Here is a 26508-nt window from a genome sequence, read left to right on the forward strand (position 1 = left end):
TCACTCACCCTTTTTTTTTTTTTTTTTTTTTTTTTTTTGTATTCATATTTCTCTTTTTCTTTGCCTGCCTATAAACTTGCAGTGCTTTTGAGGTTTCCCTGCCAGTCCCACAGAGCCCAGAGCAATCCCAGCTCCCCCTTGCAGACAGACCTCATGCTCTCCTTTTGATTGCACACCACAGCTCCAAGATATAAAATATATATCCCTACCAGGGCTTGGACAACACTCTACAAGGAAGGGAATATTGACTTTACAAATATCTTTCATTGTAGGCAAAAGAAGGATTCTTATCCTTTTCTGATGTGTCATATTGCAGTAAAGATATTTATTTATTGAGCGTAGTTATCTACTACAGGTCTGTTGCCTTTGCCCTATGTGCTTTCTTATCCCTATCACAGACTTTGACCCATATCCCTACCTTGTTCCTTTTACAATACCAGAATTAAGATCTCAGCTCCTGAATTTTTTTCAGACTCACTTTCCCTACAGTAATCTGGGAACTCAGAAATTCAGATTAGAGGCCATGTATATCTTTTTCCAAAAGCAGGCTGGCAGAAAAAAAAAAAAAGGCCAAAGATAACCGGGCTGGCTAAAACTGCCACCAGGGCAGTCACGATTAAAGCAGAATCAGTTAAAGAAGGGCAAATTTAAAATCCAGCCTCTCCAGGGCTGGGCAGTGCTAAAGCTGGACAAGCATAGACAGGTAGGGAAGTCAGCTCCCATCACGTTTTGAAGTGTATTTTCATCCAAATCCTTTTGCAAAGCAGCCAGCTGTGACAGCAGCTCCTGTCACTCCCTCCATCTCCAGACACTTGTGAGCAGGAGCACCAACTACCTTTCCAGTCAGCAGAGGGAAAACCCCACAGTCCCCACCTGTTTTCACCTGTCTTCACTCCTGTGCAGAAGCAGATTTAGGATCTGCAATACACTATTGGATGGTAGCACTTTCCCCCCGTGCCGTTTCCTTGTGGGATTTGTCACACAGATTTCCAGACAAGCTGTCGACCATGACAGATGTGTGCTGCCACCAACTAAGAAAAGCGACTGTTCTCACAGGAAACCATGTGAAGGGAAACTTCTTCTGGTTTGGTAAACTCAATCTCAATTTTGGTATTTTTAGAACAATCCAGAGAACCCTTTTTACCACTCTCATGGAACAGCCATTCCTAGGTAGAGGTGATAAGCTTTGAAAAAAACAGGGTGACTTTTTCTGTTTGTGACAGGTGCTTCATTTGTTTGGATAAACAAATTTCCCTTGGGTTGGAAGGGACCTTAAATCCCATCCAGTGCCACCCCCTGCCATGGGCAGGGACACCTCCCAATGTCCCAGGCTGCTCCAAGCCCTGTCCAGCCTGGCCTTGGGACACTGCCAGGGATCCAGGGGCAGCCATGGCTTCTCTGGGCAAAGTGGCCCAATAACCATGATGGAGTTCAAAACTCCTGAAACTGGCACACAGGACGGGAACAATTGGAACAATTCCTCATTTGCCAGCAGAGCTGCCTCCTCCAGCTCAGGTCTCTGCTCTGCAGGCTGCGTGGGAGAGCCTCTGCTGTTCCTTCTCTTGCCTCATCCAGCTGGAAGCTCCAAGCACGCCCTGGATTTGGCTTTGACACCCAACTCCAGCCCTGTGCCCAAAGGTGGCTTGATCAACACATGGAGCACCTCCTGGGGGAAAAGCAAAATAAAAGCAAGAAAAGAACATGAGCCTATCAAGAACCCCTGTGAGTCACCACCTCTTTCCTGCCTGAGCAGGGACATGGAGCACAGGGGAAGAGGACAGTCAGGCCACAGCATGCTGGGAGGGGCTTTGGCTCCCAGTTCTGCCTGGAACAAATGCAGATGGAGACAGGGGAGATCTGCTCCATGGGAACACTGGAGGATCCACCTCACCTGACCTCAAACCCAGGAGAAGAAAGGCAAAGGGGAAACCTGATTATCCCCAGGGATAATCAACCCCTGCAAAGCCAAACATCCTTGCTGGTTCAGGCCACAGCCTGCATTCCCGACAGAGGAAAGATGTGCTGTTCTTTGCCACACCAAGGCCCATGAGGACTGAAGAACAGCCTGATAATTCCGGGTTATGGGAGATGAAATCTGAACCCCAAAGGCTTTCCTGCAAAGCCAAGACACAGCAGGACTTTGCATATGTTTCATGCTTGAGAGGGCCGGGAGAACAAGGCCCTGGGGAAGCAGGTCCTGGATAATAAAAGCAGCAGGGAAATAGAGAAATGCAGGATACAGTTGGTAACACTATTTAGATTGCAAAAAATGAAATTTGCTCTATGCAATCTATGTGCAAGAAATGACCTGTGGCATCTGGTGAGAGAGTTCTGAAGCATCAGATGGAAACCAGAGCACAAAACCTCCACAGGGTCACATAAAACAGCCCCAAACCGACCAAATAAATAGAAAAACTTCACTGGCCTAATGATTAACCTTCCCAAGAAAAAAGGTGAGGAGATCTCCCTGCCAGCAGTGAGCTGTTTGTTAGACCGCATCTGGAAAACCAAGTACAATGGCGGTCATAAAGTTCAAAAGAACTGAAGTGAAACAAGCCAGCACACACATGACATAAGTCAGGTGAGGAGGAGCGATGAAGAGGGACCAACTCAGCAGATCTGGCAAAGCAAAGACTGAAATGAGATGCAAGTGGCATCTCCAGAAGGATCAGGCAGATCAATGACAATGTCAGGACACAGAGCAGGGAGACAAAGGGTGAGTATAACATTACAGGCTGAAATCAGACACCTAAGGACTTCAAATCTCTCTTCTGGCACACAAACCAGGAACTGGAGCTTAGGGGGTTGGTTTTTTAAATTGATAGGTGAATGAGAGAATGGACCTGACCAGGCAGCCCAGAAAGCCGTGTCCTGGCTGATCCAGCACGGAGGATCAAGAGCCACCTCCCTGTGCCTTGGACAGAGCTATCTGATTGTTTGAAAATACTCCCTCTACCTCATCGCTCGTATATTTATTTTAACAAACCAATTATTCATTTCCAACTATCAGAAACAAAAAATACAGGATATTGCACATTCATAAATATTAGAAAGTTGTTCCAATTTTCAGAAGTATTTTTAGGCAACCAAAATCCTCAGAGAGCAGAAAATAGCATTAATAGCAAGAAGGAGCAATACGTCATACACAGAGGACATCTTTGGGATGCCATTTTATGTGGGGGAAGTGTGAAATAAAAACCTAGAAAAGTTCACAAGAATTATCATTTCACTCCTTTTCAAGTCAACAGCATAGCCTCACCTTGAACAGTATGTGCAAGTGTGACCCAGGAAATATATTTATAGGCACAGGGTAAAACCAAGGCAAAAATCAAAGCAGCAATGAGAACAGAATAATTTCAGCACAAGGAAGAAAGAAGCAAGATGAGCCCCTCCCATATGAGGAAAAGAAAATCAAAGTCACAAGTAGCACAAGTGGAATGCAAAGAGATCAAGTGTTTAACTCCTCTCCCAATAAAAGCGCTCCAAGGAATGGGATGAATTGCTGGTGTTGAGGAAAACAACACTGAAACAAGATCTGTATCACAAGATCTGCTCCAGAACACACGCCAAGCCTCACCATTTGCATATGGTAACTAACTCTGCTAACTGAGAATGTTGGAAGCCCTCACTGTTTTCAAATCACAGCTCCTGGAAATGTGGCTGAAATTCCAGTCTAGCAGGAGACTCGAATGAGAGGAGCTGCACCTTTCCAAAGCTCCAGCATCCACCACATCCCACTGCAGTGGTCATGGAATCACAGAAAGGTTTGTGTGGGAAAGGACCTTAAAGCCCATCCAACTCCCTGCCCTGGGTAGGGACAACTTCCACTATCCCAGGCTGCTCCAAGTCTTGTCCAAACTGACGTTGGACATTGCCAGGGATCCAGGAGCAGCCACAGCTGCTGTGGGCATCCTGTGCCAGGGCCTGCCCACCCTCCCAGGGAACAATTCCTGCCCAATATCCCATCCAGCCCTGCCCTCTGGCAGTGGGAAGCCATTCCCTGTGTCCTGGCACTCCAGGCCCTTGTCTAAAATCTCTCTCCACCTTTCTTGTCAGCTCTTTCAGGCACTGGAAGGCCACAGTTGGGTCACCCCAAAGCTTCTCCTCTCCAGGCTGAACAATGCCAGCTCTCCCAGACTTTCCTCCCAGCAGAGCTGCTCCATCCCTCTGATCACCCTGGTGCCTCTCCTGGACTCTCTCCAGCAGCTCCAGGTCCCTCCTGTGCTGGTTCCCAGGGCTGGGGCAGCTCTGCAGCTGGGCTCTCACCTGAGCACAGGGGCAGAACCCTGCTTTTAGGTTAGGAAAGCACCAGGAGAGCCATAAAGTAGAGAATTTTATAAAGATAAACACAAATCCACTGTCCTTAGCTCAAAAAACCCCTGCAGCCACAATCAGGAGTGGATGGGGAATGCTTACTCTGTCCCTATGCTCAAGGCACCATGTCCCACCAAAAGCTGGACAGCACCAGGCTGAAGGACCTTGAGCCCAAACCCACCTGGAGCCTCTTTCTGGAGTGGCTCCCAGGATCACTTGGGCACTTTCTAGTTCTTTAAGAGGTTCAGGATCTGTTATCACAGCCAGGGAAGCATTTAAGAGCTACAGGTCACTAATGTGGACAAATCTGCAAAACTTTTCTGACCTCTAAATAAATAATAAAAAGTTCACCTCGCTCCCACCATACTATTCTTTCCACAATAATCCCTTCCCTGAAGATGAGGTATTTGTCTCTGTTAACTGAAGACAGTAAGGGATGTGCTCTAAAGACAGTAAGAGATGTGCTCTAACCTTTCAGCAGAGTGTCAGGAAAAACAATGGTCCCTTTAAATTCAAAGGAATTGTTACATTAAATAAATGAGTTCACCACCATAAATGCCACATGCTGTTAGCCTGAACCTCCTCAGTCCTGACCTTCACTCCAGGACAGTCAGTTCAGGAGAAAAATCTATAATTTAAAGCCCAGGAAAGCAAGAACTGAACACTTTAAAGATAAGCCATTATTCCTGCGTCAGCAGCACCTGATAATACCACCCCACCTTTGAAAAATTAGACCAACAACTCTTTAATGTATTATAGACCCAAAAAAGAGGGAGAAAGATGGTGGCGATCATGTTCCTCCCCCGAAGATTCTATGTGGTGTCTTAATTTGAGAGCCATTCCACTCCTTTGCCTGTGGCTGCAGTTTGAGGGGAATTTCCCTGTTTTAAACAAAATGTCTGCTATTGTCTTCAATTCCCAGCTGTCTTACGGACACTAATACATTCTCACAGAAAATGCAGAAACAGCCCTTAATCAAAACTGATGCCATCCCAGCCATCACACCCTTTTTGCATCTGCAAAAACCTTGTCAGGAAATTGTTACTGCTTTTTATACCATGGTTCCTGTAAACAAGAGTAAATCTTCAGTCCCCTCAAAATGTGAGCGTAAAAAACCTCATTAAGGCATTATCTATTAACCATTGAGCAATCTGTTGACTTAAAATAATCAGAGACACCAACATACGTAACAGCAATCTCCCAAGTGTATTTTGAAGGAAAACACAACCATGATTCCAAAGATCATGTCATTATTCTGCTCAGAAAACAGATGAAGAAAGTGTGCAGTTTTATTTCACAGCACTAAAAATCCACAAGTTCTCCCAATTCATCCAGTTAGTACCAGATCATTACAAATCTGCCTTTGACAGCTCCACACTAACCACAACAGCAGCTCTTACTAGACAGAAAAAAAATACTCAGAAAGATTAAACATTTAGCAAATTAACATGTACTTCACACATATTGAAGGCCAGCATACAAGAACACTGCTGGTATTTCCCATCAGTGATGGGAAAGCTTCCAGTTTCAGAAAGGTTACAAAGACAGTCCTTGACAGATGTCTGAGATGAGGCCTCCAGAGCCTCAGGGAGAAAGAGAAAGCATTATTTGTCTTGCAGGACTTTTGCAGGATGTGGGAATGTGCACTGCCAGGAGCTGCAGCAGCCTGATCAAACACTGCGTACTGAGCTAATGCCCAGCTCTGGAGAAGTATTTTGATCTATTTTAGTTTTCATTATTTAAGTACCTAAACAACCATCTTTGTTTATTAGACAAAAGGATCAGAGTGCAGTCACCTCCCCAGTGCTAAGTATCAGAATAAGTTCCAAGAGTATTTATGTCCCAACACTTCTGTAGTGCCACAATGGTGCAAAGTTTCCACACTGAGCCTCTAATTCTGCCAGAGGAGTGAGTGAGAGCATCCTCTAAACACAGATCAGAGCCTCAACAGCACATTTTCCTCTCCAGTTAATTGCTGACAGACACTGAAGAGAGATCTGTTGCACTGGGGGTATGAAGGACCCAGGCCCCAAGGTGAAACAGGAACAGCTTCTGAGGGCACTCCACAATAGAAGGAGTTTTTTGGTTCCTGCACCTCATCTGGCACACAATCAAAAAAGCAGTCAAGTGCAATGTATTCCTCCCTCCATAAGGAAGAAGGATGTATCCTTTAACAAATGTGATGTCTTAAAATCAGTCTTGCTGAACTGACAACAGAATCCTCCATTCATCTCCCATAGTCAGGCTTTCATCCTTTCTGTTCATGAATCATCGCTGACTCACAGAAAAAAAAATATTTGTTCAAAGGTGGATTTTCGCACTCTCCTATCTGCTCTTTCCAAACTTAACTGCCTTTAAACAAAGGCTCATTTCTTTGTAGCCCGACTCAAATGTTGCAATAAAGTTCCTAACTGGGATCTGTCACGACCATTTTCATCAGTTGACTTAGTTTCAAGGCAGGATCATGTGAAAAAGGAGACATGCAAAGGTGATTGAGCAGTAGTCATATGCAGGGGCTGACAATTATCCTGACCTATATTCCTCTGGTTGTTGCAGCACTGAACTCCTCCCTAACCATTTCTTCAGCTTCAGAAGGAGCTGCAGATTTAACACAGGCAAGTGTTGAAATATTTGAATCAGTATCTTCGGTGATCTCTTGGTCTCTGCAGCAAGTGGTGCACTAATCAAACAGGGCCCTACAGCCACAGGTAGGGAAATGCCCTTAACTCAGAGAGCAACAGCAAAAACCAGGTGTTCAATTGCTCCTTAACTTACAGGTATGTAAACATGAAGTGCTTTTATACAAGGTATATTAAGAAGAAAAAAGTGACAAAAGACCAAGTCCCCAGGAAAAAAAAAAAAAATACACTAAATGTAACTTCTCAGCTTGGGAGCTTGGCTTTCTTTTCTTTCTTTTTTCTGTTTTTGCAGCAGTTAAGTTCCCAGTTCTGGGGGTGAGCTTACAAAAAGGACTTATCAGGTGCACTACAGACATTTATACCCTCAACTGCTGCAGGCTATGATGTGGTAATCACTTATTCCCAGTCTTCACCTCCTGCCCAGGAAACACAGCAAACTAAATCTCACTTTACAGGGTGAGTTCCTAATGTTAATTAGATGGTGAGAGCGCACACTTCAAGAGTGACCAGCACCATAAATCCATACTCTTATTTGCTTTGGGACAACTTGGTCAGCCAGCCATTCCCTTGCAGGTGATGAAGAAATCTTTATCTGACTTAATTCAGACATTTCTCATCAGTTATCTTCAGTTTTCCTTTTACTGTCACACTGCAGAGATCTAAAATACTTGCCAGCTTTCAGGCATAAAGGAACCTACTTAAAGTGCAGTTGCTTTAAAATATCACCAGTCCTTCTATGCCATACACCTCTTTAAAAGCAGCTGCATTTCAACAGCAAGGCGACACATCAAATGTGTAAGGCCTACTATATAAGTGGCAGCTTGTTGGGTGCCTTAAAGCTAGCAGAAGTCAAGTCTCAGCCCAATCTTTATACTGTTCAAAAACCTGGATTTAGAGTTAGCAACAATTCCTTTTCAAGCAGGAGGCTGGAGACATCAGAGGTGCTTTCCAGCCAGAGCTGGTAGGAAAACTGTCACCACCTGGCCAGGACCAAGAGATTCAAAGCCATGGCACAGCCTAACCTGAATGCCCTGGCCCAAATAACACCAGAAATGGATGGTGTTAGTGAAAGGACACTCGAGTACTAAGACTATAACTGCTGCAAGTCCCAGAGCACCTTAAAGGAAGAGTGGCTACTTTCCATTCCCTCACTTTTATTTCTTTTTTTCCTACTTCTGTTTAAAGACAATTTACTTACCCTGGAGACTAACTTGCTATGCACGATGGGTCGAGGATGACCTTAGGACTTTTAATTCCTTGCCCCTTTTCAAGCAGGTGATGCATGCAGGAACTCCTCCTGCTTTAAAATGCCCAAAATAGAAATGGTGCTGTCCAGGCAGAAGTTGTGCAGCTGTGGAGAACTAGGTAGCCTCTCCCTTCTAGAAGCTTGGGAAAAGGATCAAAAAATGGTTTGCAATATTTCATGCGTGGCACAGGAAAACAGCAGCGAGAAACACAGGCAGCACAAACCCACACTGATTCAGTCCAAGCACCTTCTGATCCAATAAAATAGAAGCTGCTCCAGCTCTTAAATCCATCTACAGCCCATTCATAACAGAGGTGACCAATGAAATCGGCTTATTTGCACATACAAACACACGGGTATTTGTGTCTTGCATCACGCATTTCTTACAACTTCCCTGTGACAGCAGTTGTTTATGCAGTTCTGATTATGCAACAGAGAACCAGTGCACTGAGCTGAGACAACCCCCCAAATCTGCAAGGTTAGAAAATCAACACAGCAGCAGCAAATCATCCAAAGTGCTTGTCCCCAACGCCTGTGGAACTGAACTCAGACCAATCTGAAGAACACCAGTTCCGTTTCATTCCCTCACAGCTCATCGACAGCAGTGATGTTGACTTTGGGCAATTGGCACTCCTCTTTGAAGTGGCAGTTTTCCAGGATGTCCTTGTAGTAGTCCTTGAGGCCCGTGTAGGTGGAGGTGGTCTCGTTGGAGTGATGGAAGGACAGCGGTTTCTCGTTGAGCAGCAGCTGCACCTGGTACTCCTCCTGGGAGGCGTTCACGTGGTCGCAGTGGTAGAGCACGAACACCAGGTTGGCTGCGTAAGGCACGATGCGGCCGCTGCGGAATTTCCGTTGCGCGTGCCGGGCGTAGTTGTCGGCCAGCAGGGGCTCATCATCTTTGAAGTAACCCATCAGGGCGAGCAGGGGCTGCAGGGTCTCTGCGTGCCCAACTTGGACAATCAGAGGTGAAGAAATGGGTTTGGAGCTACAAAAGAAAAGAAGCGGAAGGGATGAGCGAGAGCCTGTGCTTTAAACTAAACACCAACACATGATGCAGCTGCCAGCAACCACAGCTGAAGGGCACCTTGAACCTGTGTTACTCCTGAGAAAAACCTGTTTGGGAAATTCAGTCTGTTGCAGACATTCTAAATGCAGCTTCCCAAATTCGTCCAAGTATTGATCCGAGGCCAATGCAGTGAGGCTCAGCAAGGCCAAGTGCTGGGTCCTGCCCCGGGCTCAGCCCAGGCCCTGCAGCTCCAGGCTGGGGCACAGGGGCTGGAAAGGGCCCGTCGGGAAAGGCCCTGGGGGTGCTGTGCCAGCGGCTGCACGGGAGCCCGGGGGTGCCCAGGGGGGCAGGAGGCCAATGGCCCCTGGGCTGTGCCGGCCATAGGGTGGCCACAGGCCCAGGGCAGGGCCCGAACCCTGGGCTGGCGCTGCTGAGGGACCTCGAGGGCTGTGTCCAGTGCTGGGCCCTCCCGGCCACAGAGCCTGGAGGGGCTGGAGCGTGTCCAGGGCAGGGAACGGAGCTCACATATACAGTCAAGCCCTTCACTGAGTGTGAGAGAGGCTCCTTCAAATCATCATCAGCATTTACCAAATTTACTCTGGAGACAGTGATGCAGGACAACAGTTATCCCTCCCCAGTTTAGCAGTCCAAATGACCAGCAGGAATTCTGCTATTACCAGTTCCTGAGGACACCAAGCAGTGCATAAGGAGATGATGCTCCCTCAGGAACAGGTCAGCAAATCAAGTCATGGACTCGTACCATGACCGAGGCCAGTTTATGTAACAAAAGGTTGCACAGTGCTCAGCCAAAGAGGAGATAAGAGCTGGCTTGCTGTGCCAGGACGCGCCAGCCAAGAGGAAAATCTGACCCTTGCTCGGGAGAAGGATGATGCCTTTTGGGGACCATTTCCAAGTGGCACAGGTCACTCGATCTAGCACAGGTAAATACAGGTTTTAGCTTTCAGGAGGCACATCTTGATTGGTCTGAAAAGGAGGCGTTTCCTCCGCTCCAACCCAAAGCAGTGGAAAAATGGTTAACTGGGAGACTTTCCTGTGGATTGGAACTTTGATCAGCTCAGCAGGAATTCAGTGCTGGGCCAGGATGGGCCCTACCAGCTCAGTGCAACAACTCTGACACACACCTTGTACCATGCTCCTGATGAGCCTGAGCCCTTCTGACTTCACTCCTCAGGCTCCCCCCTTAGACAAACCATCCCTTAAAAAATATATCCAAGCCCTGCCTGTCTTCTGTCCAAAAGAAGCAGCCACTTAAAGGTTCTCTTATAAAGGTTTCTCACATAAAGGGAGGACATTGTGTTTTTTCCCACCTACGCCTTTGTTGCACCAAGATCTTTACATTCACCACACTCTTCCAGTTCCTCCAAAATCAGCGTTCCTGCCCATGCTCTCCCCTTGCTGTTTATGACCCCTTCACTCATTTCAAAATTGTAAAGCTTTTGGATCCTTGAATCCCTTTCTCCTTCCTTCCCTCTCTTGTCCGCTTGACCAGTTCACGTGTATCCTCTTCCCATCCACACACCCACAGGGAAGTATTTTTAGATTTTAGGACACATTCACATCCCTCCTGTCAGAGCAGCAAGACAGATGTCTACGGAAGGAAACAGAAGGCCATTCCTTTGATCTCCTGCAATTTCCAGCTTAGAAGTCTCCCAAGCCAAAGGTGGCTTCTAGGTAATGAATCACTCCTTTGCCAAATCTCTCCTTCAATCCACGTGCAGTTCTAGCACACAGAATGTCCTGTGGCAAGGCGTTGCACAGCTTCACACACTGCTCTAATTTTTTCTGTTTGTAGACACCATTTAATCCATTGTACTTGGAGCTGTGCAATAGCTTTCTTTCCAAGTTGAGAAATCCTACTTGTCCTCCCACAATTTTCAACATGAGCTATATCCCTTTAGATCAGAATATCAGAATGCACAATACTCAAGAACCATAAGCTACACAGAAATCCCATGAGCTCTCTGCTTAATTCCTGATATCCAACATGGAATGGTTTGGATTGGAAGGGACGCTAAACATCATCTCATTCCAAACTCCCTGTCAGGACCTTCCATAGACCAGGCTGCTCCAAACTCCATTTGCCTGAAGTTTGAGCTATCGCAGACAGCTACAACCACCTCATAACTCAGGCCCTGAACAATAAATTCTCCCAGATTCTATCCAACAGGTGATAAGATCATTTTTCCCCATGTGGATCACTTGACAGCTCTGCCCTCAGTTTTCCAGCCCAGTCAGTCTCCCCAGGTCCTTTCACAACTTCCTAGTAGAAGCACTTCATCTTACATATCTTGAATAAAACTGCCACATTTACAATGCCACTGAACTTGTCACCTCTTTTCCCTGCGTCATTTACAACATTTCAAGCAGGTCAGATCTTTCCAGCTCTATCTCTGCTAGGAAAAAAAATCAATCAGCTGTCCCTACCTTCCATTTCTTGTAACTTTCAATCAATTTTTTTCCCTGTGTAAGGACCTTTCCCCTTAACCCCATCTGCTCGATTTCTTAAGGAAACCTGTTCAGAAAGATGTTTGAAAATCATGACTGTGGCTACCAGATCACCCTATTTTATATTTGCTGATCCCTCCCAAGAGCTCCAAGAGGAATGTTTTCCTTTTAAAAAGCCATCCTAACACTTCTCAGGTGTATCAGATTTATCAAGATGCTCAGCAGTATTAGTCTGGAACATTATTTCTACAGGACTGGCCTGGAATTCTGATTTTCTCATGGAGTTGCTTTTTAAATTTTTCCCTTATTTAGTTACTTGTATTTTCATGTCATCCCAGCTGCATGGTGGTCTTTGTTTCGTTAACTAAGAGGGAAGCTGAGAATGCAAATATGGTGGTAGAATCTCCAAAACAACCTTACATAGGCATTACTAACTCCAGAGGGAATGGATTTCACATCCCACTACTCAAAAAAGGCTTCAGAAATGCTAAGACAAAAAAACAAAAAACAAAACAAAAACAACAAAAAAACCCCAACCAAAACAAACAAACAAAACAACCACAAAACATTCTGGCTATCAGTGCTGGCTTTAAGCAAAGTTTGGCTTTACTTTCCAGTTGATGCTAAGCAGGAATGTTGAAATGGAAGTAAATCACAAAAAAATAGAGCAAAAAGTAAATAATAAAAAAAACCCCAGCAAGGCATATGTTTGCAAAGCAGGAAACAAATCATAGCACAGACAAGCTTTTAGGAACAAGGGAAGAACTGGGAAAAGAAGGACTAAACAAGATGCTCATTCTCAGCATAGCTTGAGTTTTTCCTTCACCTGCTTTAGTTTCATGAAATCCTCATGCCAACAGGCCAAACAGCCTTGGGAGGCAGAACAAACCTCTCCCACTCAGAGCTATCCCCCCAGATTAGTTTAATGAGGATTAAAACCGTTTCCTGATAGACACAGCCCTGGAGTTCCCCACAGCCTCTTTAACACAGCATGCCTGGTCTTTCACCAGCACTGATGATTTCCCAGACTGCTCCAGCACTCCCTGTTCAGTCTCCAGGGTCAGGGCTCCAGCTCGGATGTGGTTTCCTATCATCCAGCAATGACAATCAAAATGGCCATCAAGATTAAACAGCAATATTTTTAATTATGGGGTAAATGATGACAGATTACCTCTTCAGAGAATATACACAGGCAAAGGTTACAGTTGTCCCTGCATTTCTGATAAAAGCAGAACAAGCAGCAAAACACTGATAAACAGTAGCAGAGGCTGATAAAATATTAAATGGCAGGCCTGACATTTCCACACTCAATTTGCCTCACAATCTATCAATGACTCAGCGTCTTGTTGGAAGCATCAAAGCTCTCAGCATCGTACTCTGGCAATTACTAATGGAATTTCAATGCACTTTACCCTTCCCTTTTATTTACCAGCATATGGCTTGGGAAAGCCCACTGAGGAAATCTCATTCCCACCTTTGATGGGAGATGAGGGGACTGTGCATACAACTCTGCCATAAAATATTAGGAGCTTGTTTGAAAGTGATTGGTTTCACATTCATTCCATGGGGCACTTCCAGATGAGCAGAAGGGGCTCTCAGCAGATAGAACACAAGCAGGTTTCACTGGAGAGATGTGCCAGCTCCTGAACTGCCCACATTGCGGTTTTACAGATTTTTTTTGGTTTTAACCTTTTGAGTAAACCTGACCACAGATGAAAAGAAGAAAGTACTGAACAATTCAGCAGCACTACCTCAAAAGCCAAGTGTTACCATGGGGGAAAAGAAGCACTGTGGAGAAGCACAGATGTGAGATTTATCAATCAGGCAAATTCTAGTTCTCCTAGATCTCAGAAGATTTGGCTTTAACTCTGAATCTTCTGCATCAGCTCACCCATCCTGAAAAGCAGATCATTCCTACTCTTCACAGGACTACTGACAGCTCATTTTCCATATGGAAACTTTTAACCAAAGTTATTTCCTAAGCACTGATTGGACTTTCAGTTAGAAGTAACTCAAAACCCCAGGAAATAGTGGGATAAGACAAAACGTTTCCTGCAGCAAAGCTCAACTGGCCAACCTTCAAACCTCATGTAAAAATCCCTCCAACAACTCCACAGAAGGTAAGTTTTAACACTTGTTTAACAAGCAAGCTTAGACTACATTCTGTCCCTTTTCTCCCTAATAAAAAAAGCCAGGTCAAAGGACTCTAAAACCTGCTTTCCACTATGGGATGAATTCTTCATTCTCCTCACTTCCCCTTGTGATTTATTTCAAGAAAAAAGCTGGACAAACCCTAAACATAGAAAGAAGGGGCAGATATCAGGGAAGGTAGTGACAACACTCAGAGGACATCAGAAATATTTAAGTAGTATTAAAGCTCAGAGGGTTTTCACCAGTGGGAAGAATAATAATTAAAAAAAAAAAAGTAAAAAAAATAATCTGTCAAACAGTAATCATTCCTCATATGTCAAAACTTCCATTCCCAGAATCAGCACCAACACAACAAAATGCCACCACTAACACTGACAAGCGAAAATTTTTCTTCTGTTGCAGAAGGAGCAAGCTCACTCATGACAAAAGCAAACTTGAAAAGCTGACTGGACTACCCAAAACTCATTAAAAACCCTGATTAAAAGGTTCTTATCTAGTCCCGGAACACTTAATAACTCAGAGCTAATTAGGCTAGGCCTCCTTACGTCTCACTGCAGAGCTGCTGCACTTCCAAAGGCTCTTTCCTGGTTGATACCACCTCTCCCATTGTTTCAAACCTCAGCAAACTGCAGCAGCAGCACAATGCTCAGTGTTGACCCATCATGAGCCAAAACCAAACCAAGGGGCTGATGGCATCTGTCAAACCCTTTCTGCCCAAGGTAGACACTGGTCAGACCAGTTCATTTGTCTGTTACTTGCCTAGGTATTGTTTCATTTGGTTTTCTCATTATTTCATAAAAGGCTATGACTCTATCAAAGTTGCTCAGATACCTTTTCAGATCAAACCTGAGCAAGCATTTATTAACTAATGAACATGAGATTGAGGACATGCTGGAGAGTCTGAAAGGCCCAAGAAACTTTAAATCACTAGTTCTGGGCAGCCAGATGAGCAGCCACATTCCCAGGGGAGAGACCCTGGGCTGCCCAGCTCTCTGAGAGAAGTCAGCAAACACATACTCTTCAGAAATGCAGACACAGGGATGCTGCTGAATGTGCCACAAGGATCTGTGGTGAATTTCACACCTCTGGCTTCCCCAAAAGCTCTCTTTAGTCATGTCAGAAGTCCCACCTTTGAAAGATGGAGCAATCAAAGCCAACCATATACTCTGATACAGAGGTGCTGACAGACATCCACTGTGTTTATTAATGAAAGTCATCCCAGCAGCAGTGAAGGGGTTTTAATGAAAAACATGACTGAACGTTTTGAACCTGAGCAAAAGGGGATCTTCAACCTAATTATTTCATTGCTACTGCATACTTAGAAGCTTTTTGCTCGGTTCCCTTTGTACAGTTTTGAACTCTGAAGTGGTTTTAGATCATCCAATCTATTCCTTTGTACTGAGTCATAGGTTTGGAAGGAGTAATTAGGGCACAGCAGTAAATGACTCCTGAAAGGTTACCAATTGTGTTGGGAAGTGACCTGCAAAGAAGGCAAATTACATGCAACAATAAAAGCTACCAATAAATTGCCAAATTGGTCTGTTGACCGTACAGCTTTGTGGTATAACTCACAAAGATTACCTTCAATTGATCTTGAACCATATTCAAATAAATATTTTTTTTAATACCATGGACCCGTTTACTCTCTCAGAGGAAACCACCACCAAATATTTTGCAACGCATATGTGCAGCTATAGGCTGGTATTATCAATATACACTGTAAATACTGAGATGGTGGCACAAAGCATCTTCCCAATTTCCAGAATCCATTTGGACAGTACAAGCAATAACAGGTGTATCATATTCTTTCACCAGCAAGAAATATTACTGTTAAATATTTGAAACTAGAAGGAAAAAAAATGCAAAGTCTAAAACAGATTTAGTGGATAGCTGAATATGCTTTAAAGTGTGCCACAACTGATTTGCAAATCCACTTCTGCCCAAGTGTGCAGCTGCAAAGACTTTTAAAATCAGATGAGCAGCTTCATACTGCATTAAGTATCAAAATACCTGAATTATTCATCAACACACAGCTCCTGTGGGCAAAATACTGTTCATTAAACTGCTGGGAAAACCAGCAGTGGAAAGTAATTCTTCAACAGCTTCTCTGGCTATTTTCTATCCCTGGCAGGCAGACTTGAGAAAAATACATCTCTTTATAATTGTGAAGACAGAAGACAACTGCCCAACAACACAATTTCAGTACAGCAAACCACCTGCAATTGATATGGAATAAGTGAAGCTTTTAACCAAAGTCTATCTCCTAAGCAGAAATGGTTTCATCTTATATACATCTCTTGTGATACATTTAATTATATTTTTGTAACTAAGAAGATTTGTATGGAAGAGAGCTCTGGCCCCCAAACTATCCCTTTCACAGCTTCTAACACTACTGTGTTGTACAGCAAGACCTGCACAGAACAGACTACTGCTAGCTTAAACCCCAGAGTTATACAGGAATTCACATGATGGGAGAGCCTCAAAACATCTGAAACTTTTGCACTGCAAACTGAAAGTGGGACTAATTAGCAATAGGTATTTATTACCATTTTCGTCATATTCCTAAGAATAGATTAACCAGCAGGAAGGGTTTTCCACCAAGGAAATGAAAGCAAGCTTTGATAAGGCAACTAAGTTTGGTGAGCAGACTGCAAGGGCAACAATCACTTCATGGAGGAAACAGATTTTCTTTTTAATTTCACCGTAACTGGAAATGAAAATAGAACAAAGCCATTGAACATAAATGAATAAAGTATGCTACAAAAATACAGCCAACACTGCTCTCCACTGCCAAGTCTGGAGAAGAACAGGTAATCCAGATCCCTCAGCTTCTTACCAGGACAGAAATGCTGCCCCTTTGTACTTCTGGATACCCCAATCCAAACTTTCCAAAAAGAACAGAGATTTTAGGGGCAAAGATAATGCCCTGAAAGTAATGGTTTTTTCTTAAATTCTTTTTTGAGTAATTTCTTTTTCTCAAATTTTTAGAGCAAGCAGCCAGTCATAAATCAATGCTAAACATCATTAAATTGAAACGATATTCCACTAAAAGACATTTCATCATCACGTGAAAAGTGCATATTATATGGCTCTAAGCAAGACATTTACTATATGTGTTGTGTTGATTGTTGGTGTTGTATTAATAGTTTGATAGTACGGTAAATATAGTTTTGTAGTTAAAATGTAGTTTTTATGTACTAACCACAGGAAAACGTAAATCTTTCAGAGAAAAAAAAGAATTTACTACTTCCTTATCAGAAGAGACCAACTCCTCCTGCCTGTCTCAGCCTTGAGGATGCCATAGAGATTTAAAAAAAAAAAAAGAAAAAAAACCCCACAAAAACAGAGATGATTCTTTGTTTGAATGGAATTTATACATCATGTATGAAATGTATGAATATTCAACAGGCTATTGCTTTTAAGAGATAATCCTTTGTTAACCAGGGTCCTTCTCCAGAGCTTGTGGCTCGGGAAGGCACCCAGACGTCTGTAACTTTGTTTTTATTGTCTCGTATTGTCCTAACTCTAAAATTGTTCAATTTTTTACTCTAATTCTATTTTTTATAACCACCTTATTTACTATTAAACTTTTAAAATTTTAAAACAAGTGATTGGCGTTTTTCACGATCAGAAAAGTTCACCTTCTGAAAATGTTGCAAAAATATCTAACCTGTTGCATTGAAGATGACCATCACCATAAAAAGAAAGAAGAGACTGGCATTATCTTTTTATTTGTACGTTTTCTCATTTTTCACTGTACTCTCACACTGCCACAGGGTGTCTCTCTCCACAGATGAAAAAGAGATAAATCTCTCTCTGTAGATGAAATTGGATTAGCTGCATCTCTGCTCCCTAGGTTCCAAGACAGACAAGCTGGCCCCGGTAGATTCCCACATCCAACCCAGCTCATTCCCAGGTCTCCAGTGCTTTACGACTGCCACCTCCTGTTGTGGAAGGGAGTAACACATTCCCGTGGCCTCGGCTACCTCGGCCTTCCACTTCCTGTTCAGGATGAGGCTCATCCTGGAGACAGCTCACTCTGTCGCTGTAGGACACGACAGAAAGATTAAAGACTCCAAATATTTCAGAAGGCAAAGAGTATAGAAAAGGCTTTATTGTCTAATTCTTACCACCTTTTAGAAGGTGTTCTGATACAGACTTAACACGATTGGTGAATAGGAGCAACACCTCTCTAATTCTGTTGGTGAAACTAGAGAAACAGCAAAACACCACCTGGAGAAGGACTGTTTTGGGAAAGGATAGCTGTTTGCCAAGATTGTTTTGAGAAGAGGCTTTCTTGAGAACTTTTCCCTCAGGAAAAAGTTAGCAGCTGCTAGCTGGCTAAAGTCTCTTCAGACTTAGAGATGTCAGGCCCACACTCACCCAGCTTGGGATTTTACCAGATTTAGGGTCCTGATACTTTACACTCACTGCCCGCTTCCCTCTGTGATGGCAACACAACAGGAGAGCCCCAGGGGTTGCAACTGAACTTCCACAGCCAACGCTGAAAGACACAAAGTTACTACAGTGCTTGGGAGCTCTGCCTCAGACACCTGCTCTTCCCACCTCCCAATTTAGCAACTGCTGATCCAGCTCCAAATAAACCAGAAATCTCCATCTGTACCTCTTTCTTCCAGCTACAGCTTTTGGGTGTTTAAAATTTGCTATTATTAAACTTACAGGGATGTTTTATATACAGCTGAGACACAGAGCTGCAACTAGTGCGTGTAATGTAAGGATTGAAAGGCTCTCAGTGCGTGAAGAGGAAACGACACTGAAGAGGAACAAAATTGATCACTCTCCTTCCATTATAGAATCTTATGGCCCTATCCTTGATACCCTGTACTTTTATAAAATTTCCACACTAATCTGCTAAGGTATTAATTCATGTGACTGATGATTAACCATGAATTTGTAATTGTTCAGTTTACAAAAGAACATGCACGCAGGCTGTAAATTAACATTTAGGCCACAAATTATTTTTAACGAGGACATTTTTAACAAAAAAAAGCTCATTATTTTAACTCAGTGACTCCTCTCAAACCGCAGGAAGATAACACCACTATCAGAGTTGTCTGTCCTCTGAAGGCCTGTGTGGATAAGCAAGTTAAAAGATGGAAATACTTTAGCCGAGCACAAAAGCATCAATGAAAGCAAAAAAAAAAAAAAATTCTTCAAAGTAATACTGCTCCAGTAAAAACTGTATTGTTGCTGTTAAAGTTCTCCTAGCCCAGCTCTCCTAATGTTGCCATGTTTGGAAGTAAAGTACTGAACCTCACATGAAATCCAGCCCAGGATTGACCACAGAAAGCTCACACTCAAAGCACTGAAGCCTCTTGATTTACCTTTTGCTCTCTTCCACTGCTTTGTCCAAGTGCTGGAAGATATCTTGGAATAAAATGCAGCTGGAGCGACTGTTGATGTCATAGCCATATCCTCGCTTCCAGTATTGCTTCAGGTCGTTCAGGTATTCCAGCACCTAAAGTTAGAGTTCACAGGCTTTTATTACTGCACCAAAGGAAAACAAAAAGCTCACAGCCTGGAGCAGTGACACAAAAACAACCCCAAACACCAAGGCTCCCGGTGAAACAGCTTCAGCATAAAACCAGACAACAGATCAGACCGAAGAGTGACCAAATTCAGCATCTGGCAACAATCACTCAGGTGAGGTGCTGCATATCACGAGACAAGCACTATCCACTGCTTTTTTAGCACTACTGATTTTGCCTTTGGCTCATCATTCTTCCCACACCTTTAGCCCAGCCTGTCTGTTTTTACGTTCCAGAGACGTGCACAAATCTCAAGCAGACAGAACTGTGCCTTGGAATTATGCAAGAGTACTCCTCGTTCTCTGTTCCTTCCCTGACATCAAAGTCATTTCCCACCTCCCTGCTGAATTATTTATAAGTAGACTGAAGAGGGCAGGTCTCAGCAGAAGCCCATGGTGACTCTGATCCACTTAGACAGAGGATCACTTATTCCTCACTGCCCACCCTTTTGCCAAACACCTACCTATGCAAAGGTGTTCTCCTCTATTCCCAGAGGTGCAAATTTCCTTAAGAGCCTTGTGGAAGCCTTACTGAACATCAAAAGTTACATCAAACAAATTTCAAAGAAGAGGAACAAACATTTGTCTCATTTATCTGTGTTCTAGTGGGTCTTGTCAACAGGCATTTATTTGGTTTAGAGAGCTGACAGGCCCCAAAACCAAACAGAGTCTTAGAGGCCCTGGAAGACCTCATTTGATGAGCCCTGGAGTGAATTTTATCATGTGAAAAACACACATTACAGAATGGTTTGGGGTGGAAGGCCATTTAAGATCGTCTCATCCCAAACCCTCTGCCACACTTTCCACTAGAGCACGTTACCTTGGCATCTTCTTCACTGAAGAGTGAACACCATGGGGAGGTCACATTTTTTATGGCCAGCTCATATGAGCAGGTGAGAAAAGCCACTTGAACAAGATCTGCAATAAATCCAACAAACAAGCTAGAGATAAACGACTGCTACACAAGTAGAAACTTCCTCTCCTCAATTTACCTCTAAAATGAATTGCAATTACTGTTTGGCAATGCAAACAATGAAACTCGATAAATAAATGGCAGGACAAAGACCAAGCACAAAAAATACACAGTTTAACAAAATTATTGTGCAACATCCAAAGTTTGGACTGCAAGCTCTTCACATTACATAATTACAAGGGAAAACAAGAGCATTTCACATTAAATGCTGCCCATCTGCTGATGTGTAATAGGTGTCAGCTGCTGGTGGAGCCACACAGGTCAGAAGAGTCAACACAGAGAAGTTGTGAGGTCTTGGACAACTCCCCCTCCACATCAGCAGCTGAGTACAAGCAGCACCAGGCTGAACTTTGTTTCCAGCATGTCCCCAAGGCTGCAATCCCAACAGCAACACGTATTTTGGGGGGCTTTTCCCACCATTTGACTGCACAGGGAACCCAGCACTTCTGGACAGCTGAATTATCACACGGACCTCCTTTTCCTCAGGTCATTTATGTGCTTGACTTGTAATGGGTTTCACAAAAGCTACATCTGCTCCAGAAAGCAAAATTAAAAGAAAATCCTTCCAAAACCAGGCAAAGCTGATTTCATCTACAGGAAAGAAATTTTCAAACATCTTTTTCTTCTGACCACTATCTGACAATCATTTGTTACCGCAAAACCAACACAGACTTACAGTCTCATGCGCTTAATTAGAGCCTGCATCACCAAGTCACAGCCACTTTAAATTGCCTACTCTGCGTAACTACACGTCTTAGAAGTCGTTCTTGGCCAGCCTCGGAGCCAAAGACACCTGTAACAGGAATTCCTTACCTGCATTTAGCTCCTCCACCGGCAAACACAAGGCACTGGCCACTTTCTCCAGGACCTTCTTCATCTCAGGCCCCTCTTTGAAGGCGTTCACCTGGCACATGGCCGCATCATTCTCCTCCACCAGGGCGACAAACTTGGCGCAGTGATCAAAGAACCGCATCAGGGAGTCGTTAACTTCAACCTCCACCTCTGAAAGCAAACGTGGGCATCAAGGGGAGCACCAAAATCTCTAAGGGTACCAGGACGTGGCCACCATGGCACCCCCCAAGGGACAGCCCGCCCATCACAGCCACATCCCCATGGAGGGGATGCAGGGTCCCCCTCAAGCTGGGCACGGGGGATGTGGGACTGGTCTCGTGGCTTCCCTCAGCCACAGGGAGGGCAAGGGACATTCCCAACCCCTCTGGGAGCATCGGGGGCTCCCTCAGGGAGGGATTCTTCCAGCCACCCAGGAAGGCATCAGGAGTCCCCCAGCCCCTCAGGGAGGTCAGGTGCATCCTCAGCGTTGGATCGAGGCTCCCCCAGCTCTCAGGGAATGCACAGGGCTCCCTAAGGAGAGGGATGGAGCCCCCGCAAGGAGGGTGTGAGGCACACCATCACCTTTGGGAGAGGCGGGAATCCCTCAGGGAAGGAAGGCCAGGGGCTGCTCCAGTCCCGCAGGGAGGGCACAGGAGTCTCCCATCCCCTTGGGAGAGCTGGGAACCCCTCAGCCCTTCATGAAAAGCCAAGGCCCCCCCCGGGGAAGGATGCGGCTGTCTCACACTCACCGTCGCCGCCGAAGTCGAGGGTCGGGCCGAGCCCGCGGCGGAAGGCCGCCCCGCTCTGCAGGCAGCGGTGCTTGGAGCTGCTGGCCAGCGCCAGGCGGCGGCGGGCGGCGAAGAGCGCGGGGAAGCGGGCGGCCATGCGCCGGGCCAGCTGCTCCATGTCGCGCCGGCCCTGCGGCGCCAGCCGCCCGTCCAGGCTCTCCTCGTACCACATGGGCCAGTCGGCCAGGGCGGCGGCGGCGGGGCAGGCGGCGGCTCCCGCGGCCCGGCGGAGCAGCCGGGCGTGCAGCTCGCCCAGCCGGCGGATCTGCCCGGCCGTGGGGTAGCGGGTGCCGTGCCGGAGCACGGCGCGGAGCTGCAGCGGAGTGCAGGAGGAAGGCAGCGACCCGCCCGCCGCGGGACCCAGCGACAGCGGGTCGCTCACCAGGTGCGGATTCACCTCCTCGTAGCGGGACTTGGTGCCGAAGTAGCCGCTCAGCCCCGCGCTCGCCAGCGGCAGGACGAGGAGCAGCACCAGCAGACCGGCTTCCCGGCGAGGCGCCATGGCTACCGCTGCGGGGCTGCCGCAGGAAGAGGTGGAGCGGGGCCGCCTCTTCACGGCTTCAGCCGCTCCAGGGACCGCCCCGGCCCGGCTCCTGCCGTCCCCTCACGGCTCCGCCCGCCCTCTCACGGCTTCACTCGCCTCAATAAAGCTCTTCCTGGCTCCTCACGGTATCGCCCGCTCCATCACAGCCGCACCCGACCCCTCTCGGCTTCGTCCGCTCCATCCCGGGACACTCGTACCCACCCAGGCGGGAGCCCTGAGGGGAGCCATGAACTGTCTGACCTATTTTTGCATCTGTTTTACCTCTATAGAGCTCCACTGACTTCAGGGAGCTCAGTAAAAGCAAAAAAGTCAACACACAGTCAGACACGAGGGGAATGGTTTAATTCCTCTGTACAGGCAGAACAACTGGATCGACTGCAGTAGGGAAACAGGTAGAGACAAGCTACGTTGTCTTTCTCTGTAAAAATCAAACCCTGTGAAGCAGATGGGCTCAGTACAACCCAACGTTCTTGGTGACCAGTGTCCAAGGTGTGCCAGTTCTGAAAAATTTTAAATTACTCCTCTTTCTTCTCTGCAGTTGTGCAATGTATTGTCAGCTCTAAGGTTTACTATTACTAAAGTGCACCTTGTTCAACTGGAAGCAGAATGTGCTGCTGTCTCCTGGAGTCCTGTTTCAGAGAATCTATCTGTTGATAAAAAGCAACAGCAGAAACTTGCTAACAAATCCCTACCATGTTTTATTCATCAGATTAGTCTAATAAGCACTTAAATTAGCGAAATATTAAGGCCACTTCAGTCAAAACACTGGATCTAGGCCGTGCTGGGAATGGGGCAAGCGGGGATATGGAAGTAAACTTTAAAGCTATCCCATTTCTCAGGGCTCTGTGAAAACTTCAGCTATGATGTGCATATCTCCATCACTAGAGAAGCTCTGGCATAGAAAGATTTTTAAAAAGATAGTACAATCTCTTCTTTGTTGCTTTTTCATGGCAGAAATTCATCCCAAACCAGGATCGCTGCTGGGGACTGCAGCTCCCCTCAGAATTCACTTTGTCCTCCAACATGGGTGACCAAAGCCAAGAAGGCTCTTTCACAAATGTCTTCGGCTCTTTTTTTTTGCTAAAAACCAGCTGGATTGTACTCAAGGTAGTGATGCTGTGAGAGGATTGTAGGTGGCTGCTGCAGGGGTCAGCACCGTGGGACATGTGGGTTTTTCCATAGAATCATAGAATCTCTTGAGTTGGAAGGAACACACATAGATCACCAAACCCACAGAATCTCAGGGTTGTTGAAGTGAAAAGTGTTCTCAGCCCATGGAGTCCCAGCTGTGCCCGATGCCCACCTTGTGCCCAGCCCAGAGCACTCAGTGCCACCTCCAGCCCTTCCTTGGACACCTCCAGCCATGGGCACTGCAAACCTCCCTGGGCAGCCCCTGCCAAGGCCTGAGCACCCTTTCCATGGAGAAATTCCTGCCCATGTCCAACCTGAGCCTCCCCTGGCACAGCCTGAGGCCGTTTCCCCTTGTCCTGTCCCTGTTCCCTGGCACCAGACCCTGATGCCCTCTGGGCTGCACCCTCTTGTCGGGAAGTTATGGCATGAGAAAGAAACCCCTGAGTCTCCTCAGAGGAGTCCAACTCCTTTTAACTTGCTTTTTTTGTTTTCAGCAAGAGCAGATAGAAATAGGCAGCTGTGTAAAAACAAGTGTGAGCAGGAAGTTTGCAGTCAGGGACGCTTCCAGCTGACAGCCATGTCCAGAAGGCCACCAGTATTGGTTATAAACACAGAATGCCAGGAAGGGTCAGGCTGAAGGGAGCCCAGCGGGCACCCGGTGCCCCCTCCGTGCTCCAGCAGGGCCATCCCAGAGCCCAGGGCACAGCACTGTGCGCACACAGCTCTGCAGCAGCCGCAGGGAGGAGCCCCCCCAGGCCGTGTGGACAATGTGCTCAGGGCCGGGCAGCGCCCAGGGAAGAAGCTGTGCCTCCCGTGCCGGGGCAATCGCTGGGCTCAGGCCCTGCCCGTGGCTCTGGGTCCCTGCAGCAGAGCCTGGGCCCTGCTGGGAGCCATCCCTGCGGACTCAATCACATCCCGCTGGCACTGCTGGCAGCATGGAATGATGGCATTGTAATGACCTATCCAGAAAAGCTTAGAGAGGCTTAGAAAAGCAAAGGATAAAAAGAGGCATCCTGTGGAAAAGCCTGAGAAGCGCAGTGGTGACACATCAGGTTACAAAACAGTTTGGGCAAAAACATAAGCAAAACATCCCCATGCTGATTATATTAATTTTCAGCTAAGCCCTCACTATTGAATAGATACCAGCTTGTAGCTAAGGAAACAGAGCTATCTGAGCTTTTGGCCCACAGCACATCCTGGGGGGACCTGTGTTTTATACAGAGTCAGCTTTTATTCCCTGCCTGCATACTCAGGGTATTGCTTCTGCAGCTGAGAATTTTCAGTGAATAAATAAATTTTCATGATCTATTTAGTCCACTAGTGAAATTCTGCTGGAAAGTGTGTAGCTCACCTGTCTCCCAGCTCATCAATATCCCAAAGAAAGAGTTAATACAAGAGTATGCTAAGGCTCAAACAGGGTAGGTAAAGCCTGTAATGGTGAAAGAGAAGGGGAAAAGAAAATATGTGAATAAGTAAGTGATTTCAAGCTCTGAGCAAAGTTATGGGCTCTCTGTTAGAGCAGGGCAGTGTGACTCAGCTGTCTCCCAGTGACTCTGTGCAGGGCTACTTGGCCTCTTTCCTGTGGCTCATTTAGTTTATATTAGACATATCTACCACAAATCCCTTCTAGTGTATCATCTTTTATAACAAGACCAGCATGAGACTGCATACAGTGTTGCTTTGAAACCTATTGAGGGTGTTTTATAAATACAAAAAAACCCCAAAAAACCAAACAAACCCATTCCATCTTCTGTGTAATTATTCACTGTAAGGAATCCGTACTTGGTTTTAGTAGGAAAAGGATTTTGCATATTACATATACTATTTTGACTATTATAGTGTGCACCTGAGCTGCTGTGTGTGAGGGAGAAAAGGAGAATTCAAGGAGTTTTTTGTTAGAGATTGTAAATGTGAAGTTAAAGGGTAATTAAATAAAGAATGGTTTGTCATCCCAGTTTCTCTTCCAGAAAGGGATTTCCATGCTCTGAGTTGTCAAGGGCAGACAATTACCCCACATGGGATCCCTTCGATCCCTTCCTTGTTCCTCTCATGTCACATTAAATCTTGACATCCTATTGTATGCCATGAAATTGTTCAGATATGTATTTTGAATGGTTTCACAGGATATTTTCTATTAGGACAGGGAAAATCTTATCAATAAGATATCATTCTATGAGGAGTCACAACACCTCTAGTTCATAGCCCAAAACTCTGGACAAAGCATTTACACAACAGCCACATTGGCATTTTCACCCTCCACAAGTACTGTGATTTTATTTTTTCTGGTCCTCGTGTCTTCTTTATATCTAAGTTGGAGGCCAAAAACATGCCTGTTCCAAGTGCAACATTATCAGATTGTTCCCTCTTCTATTCTCCTTTATTGTTTTTTTTTCTATCTTCAGTTCTGATGATGCTGAGGATGGTTAGTTCATGACTCACGTTTCCACAGCAGCATTTTTTAATTCTCTTGCAGTGCAATCAAATAGTCCTGTCCTGAATAATTTCTTTGTTTCTGCTTCATCTATGGATTTTCTGTAGAGGTGCATCCATTTCCAAGGCAAGCTCTATTCAAAATGCAAGTGAGAAGTTTAATGCACCAGCCTCTTCTGAAAACACCTTTTTTCTTATAAACAAACCCTCCTGCTCCTCACTGCTTTGGTGGCCTGTAATTGCCATTAATGGAAGTGTATTTCTTTAGCAGTGAAAGGGCAGAGAACCCACATTTTCCTGAGTCCCCAGCCAAGTGTATGCCATTAGCTGATCTTTCCAGGAATGAAGAAAATGCTCCCATTGCCAGTCTGAGCATTGGGATAATCCCCATAGTACAGAACTCACTGCCTGCACCTGTGCAAGTTTCAGCTGCTTTCATGG

At 45.5% G+C, this 26508-nt stretch overlaps 1 protein-coding gene across 1 annotated transcript; it reads right to left on the minus strand.

Moving 5' to 3' along the window:
- Nucleotides 1-5501: 5501 nt before the first annotated feature.
- MINPP1 (multiple inositol-polyphosphate phosphatase 1) lies at nt 5502-22478 on the minus strand. Its single transcript, XM_040071760.2, has 5 exons — nt 21924-22478; nt 21157-21345; nt 20191-20288; nt 19168-19301; nt 5502-9184 (listed from the first exon to the last, which is right to left on the minus strand). The coding sequence occupies exons 1-5, from the start codon at nt 22462-22464 to the stop codon at nt 8785-8787; spliced, it is 1362 nt and encodes a 453-aa protein (XP_039927694.1). The 5' UTR covers nt 22465-22478; the 3' UTR covers nt 5502-8784.
- Between the last annotated feature and the right edge of the window lie 4030 nt (nt 22479-26508).

Source organism: Hirundo rustica, chromosome 8 (genome assembly GCF_015227805.2).
Source record: "Hirundo rustica isolate bHirRus1 chromosome 8, bHirRus1.pri.v3, whole genome shotgun sequence".
Taxonomy (NCBI): domain Eukaryota; kingdom Metazoa; phylum Chordata; class Aves; order Passeriformes; family Hirundinidae; genus Hirundo; species Hirundo rustica.

Bases quoted from the DNA above. Each gene is read 5' to 3' on its own strand.
- MINPP1 (XM_040071760.2), bottom strand. From the start codon at position 22,464: ATGGCGCCTCGCCGGGAAGCCGGTCTGCTGGTGCTGCTCCTCGTCCTG. The intron at 21,346-21,923 runs GTGAGTGTGAGA...GTTTGCTTTCAG, and splicing joins CCTCGACTTCGGCGGCGACG to AGGTGGAGGTTGAAGTTAAC. The intron at 20,289-21,156 runs GTAAGGAATTCC...GATTTATTGCAG, and splicing joins GGTGGAGGAGCTAAATGCAG to ATCTTGTTCAAGTGGCTTTT.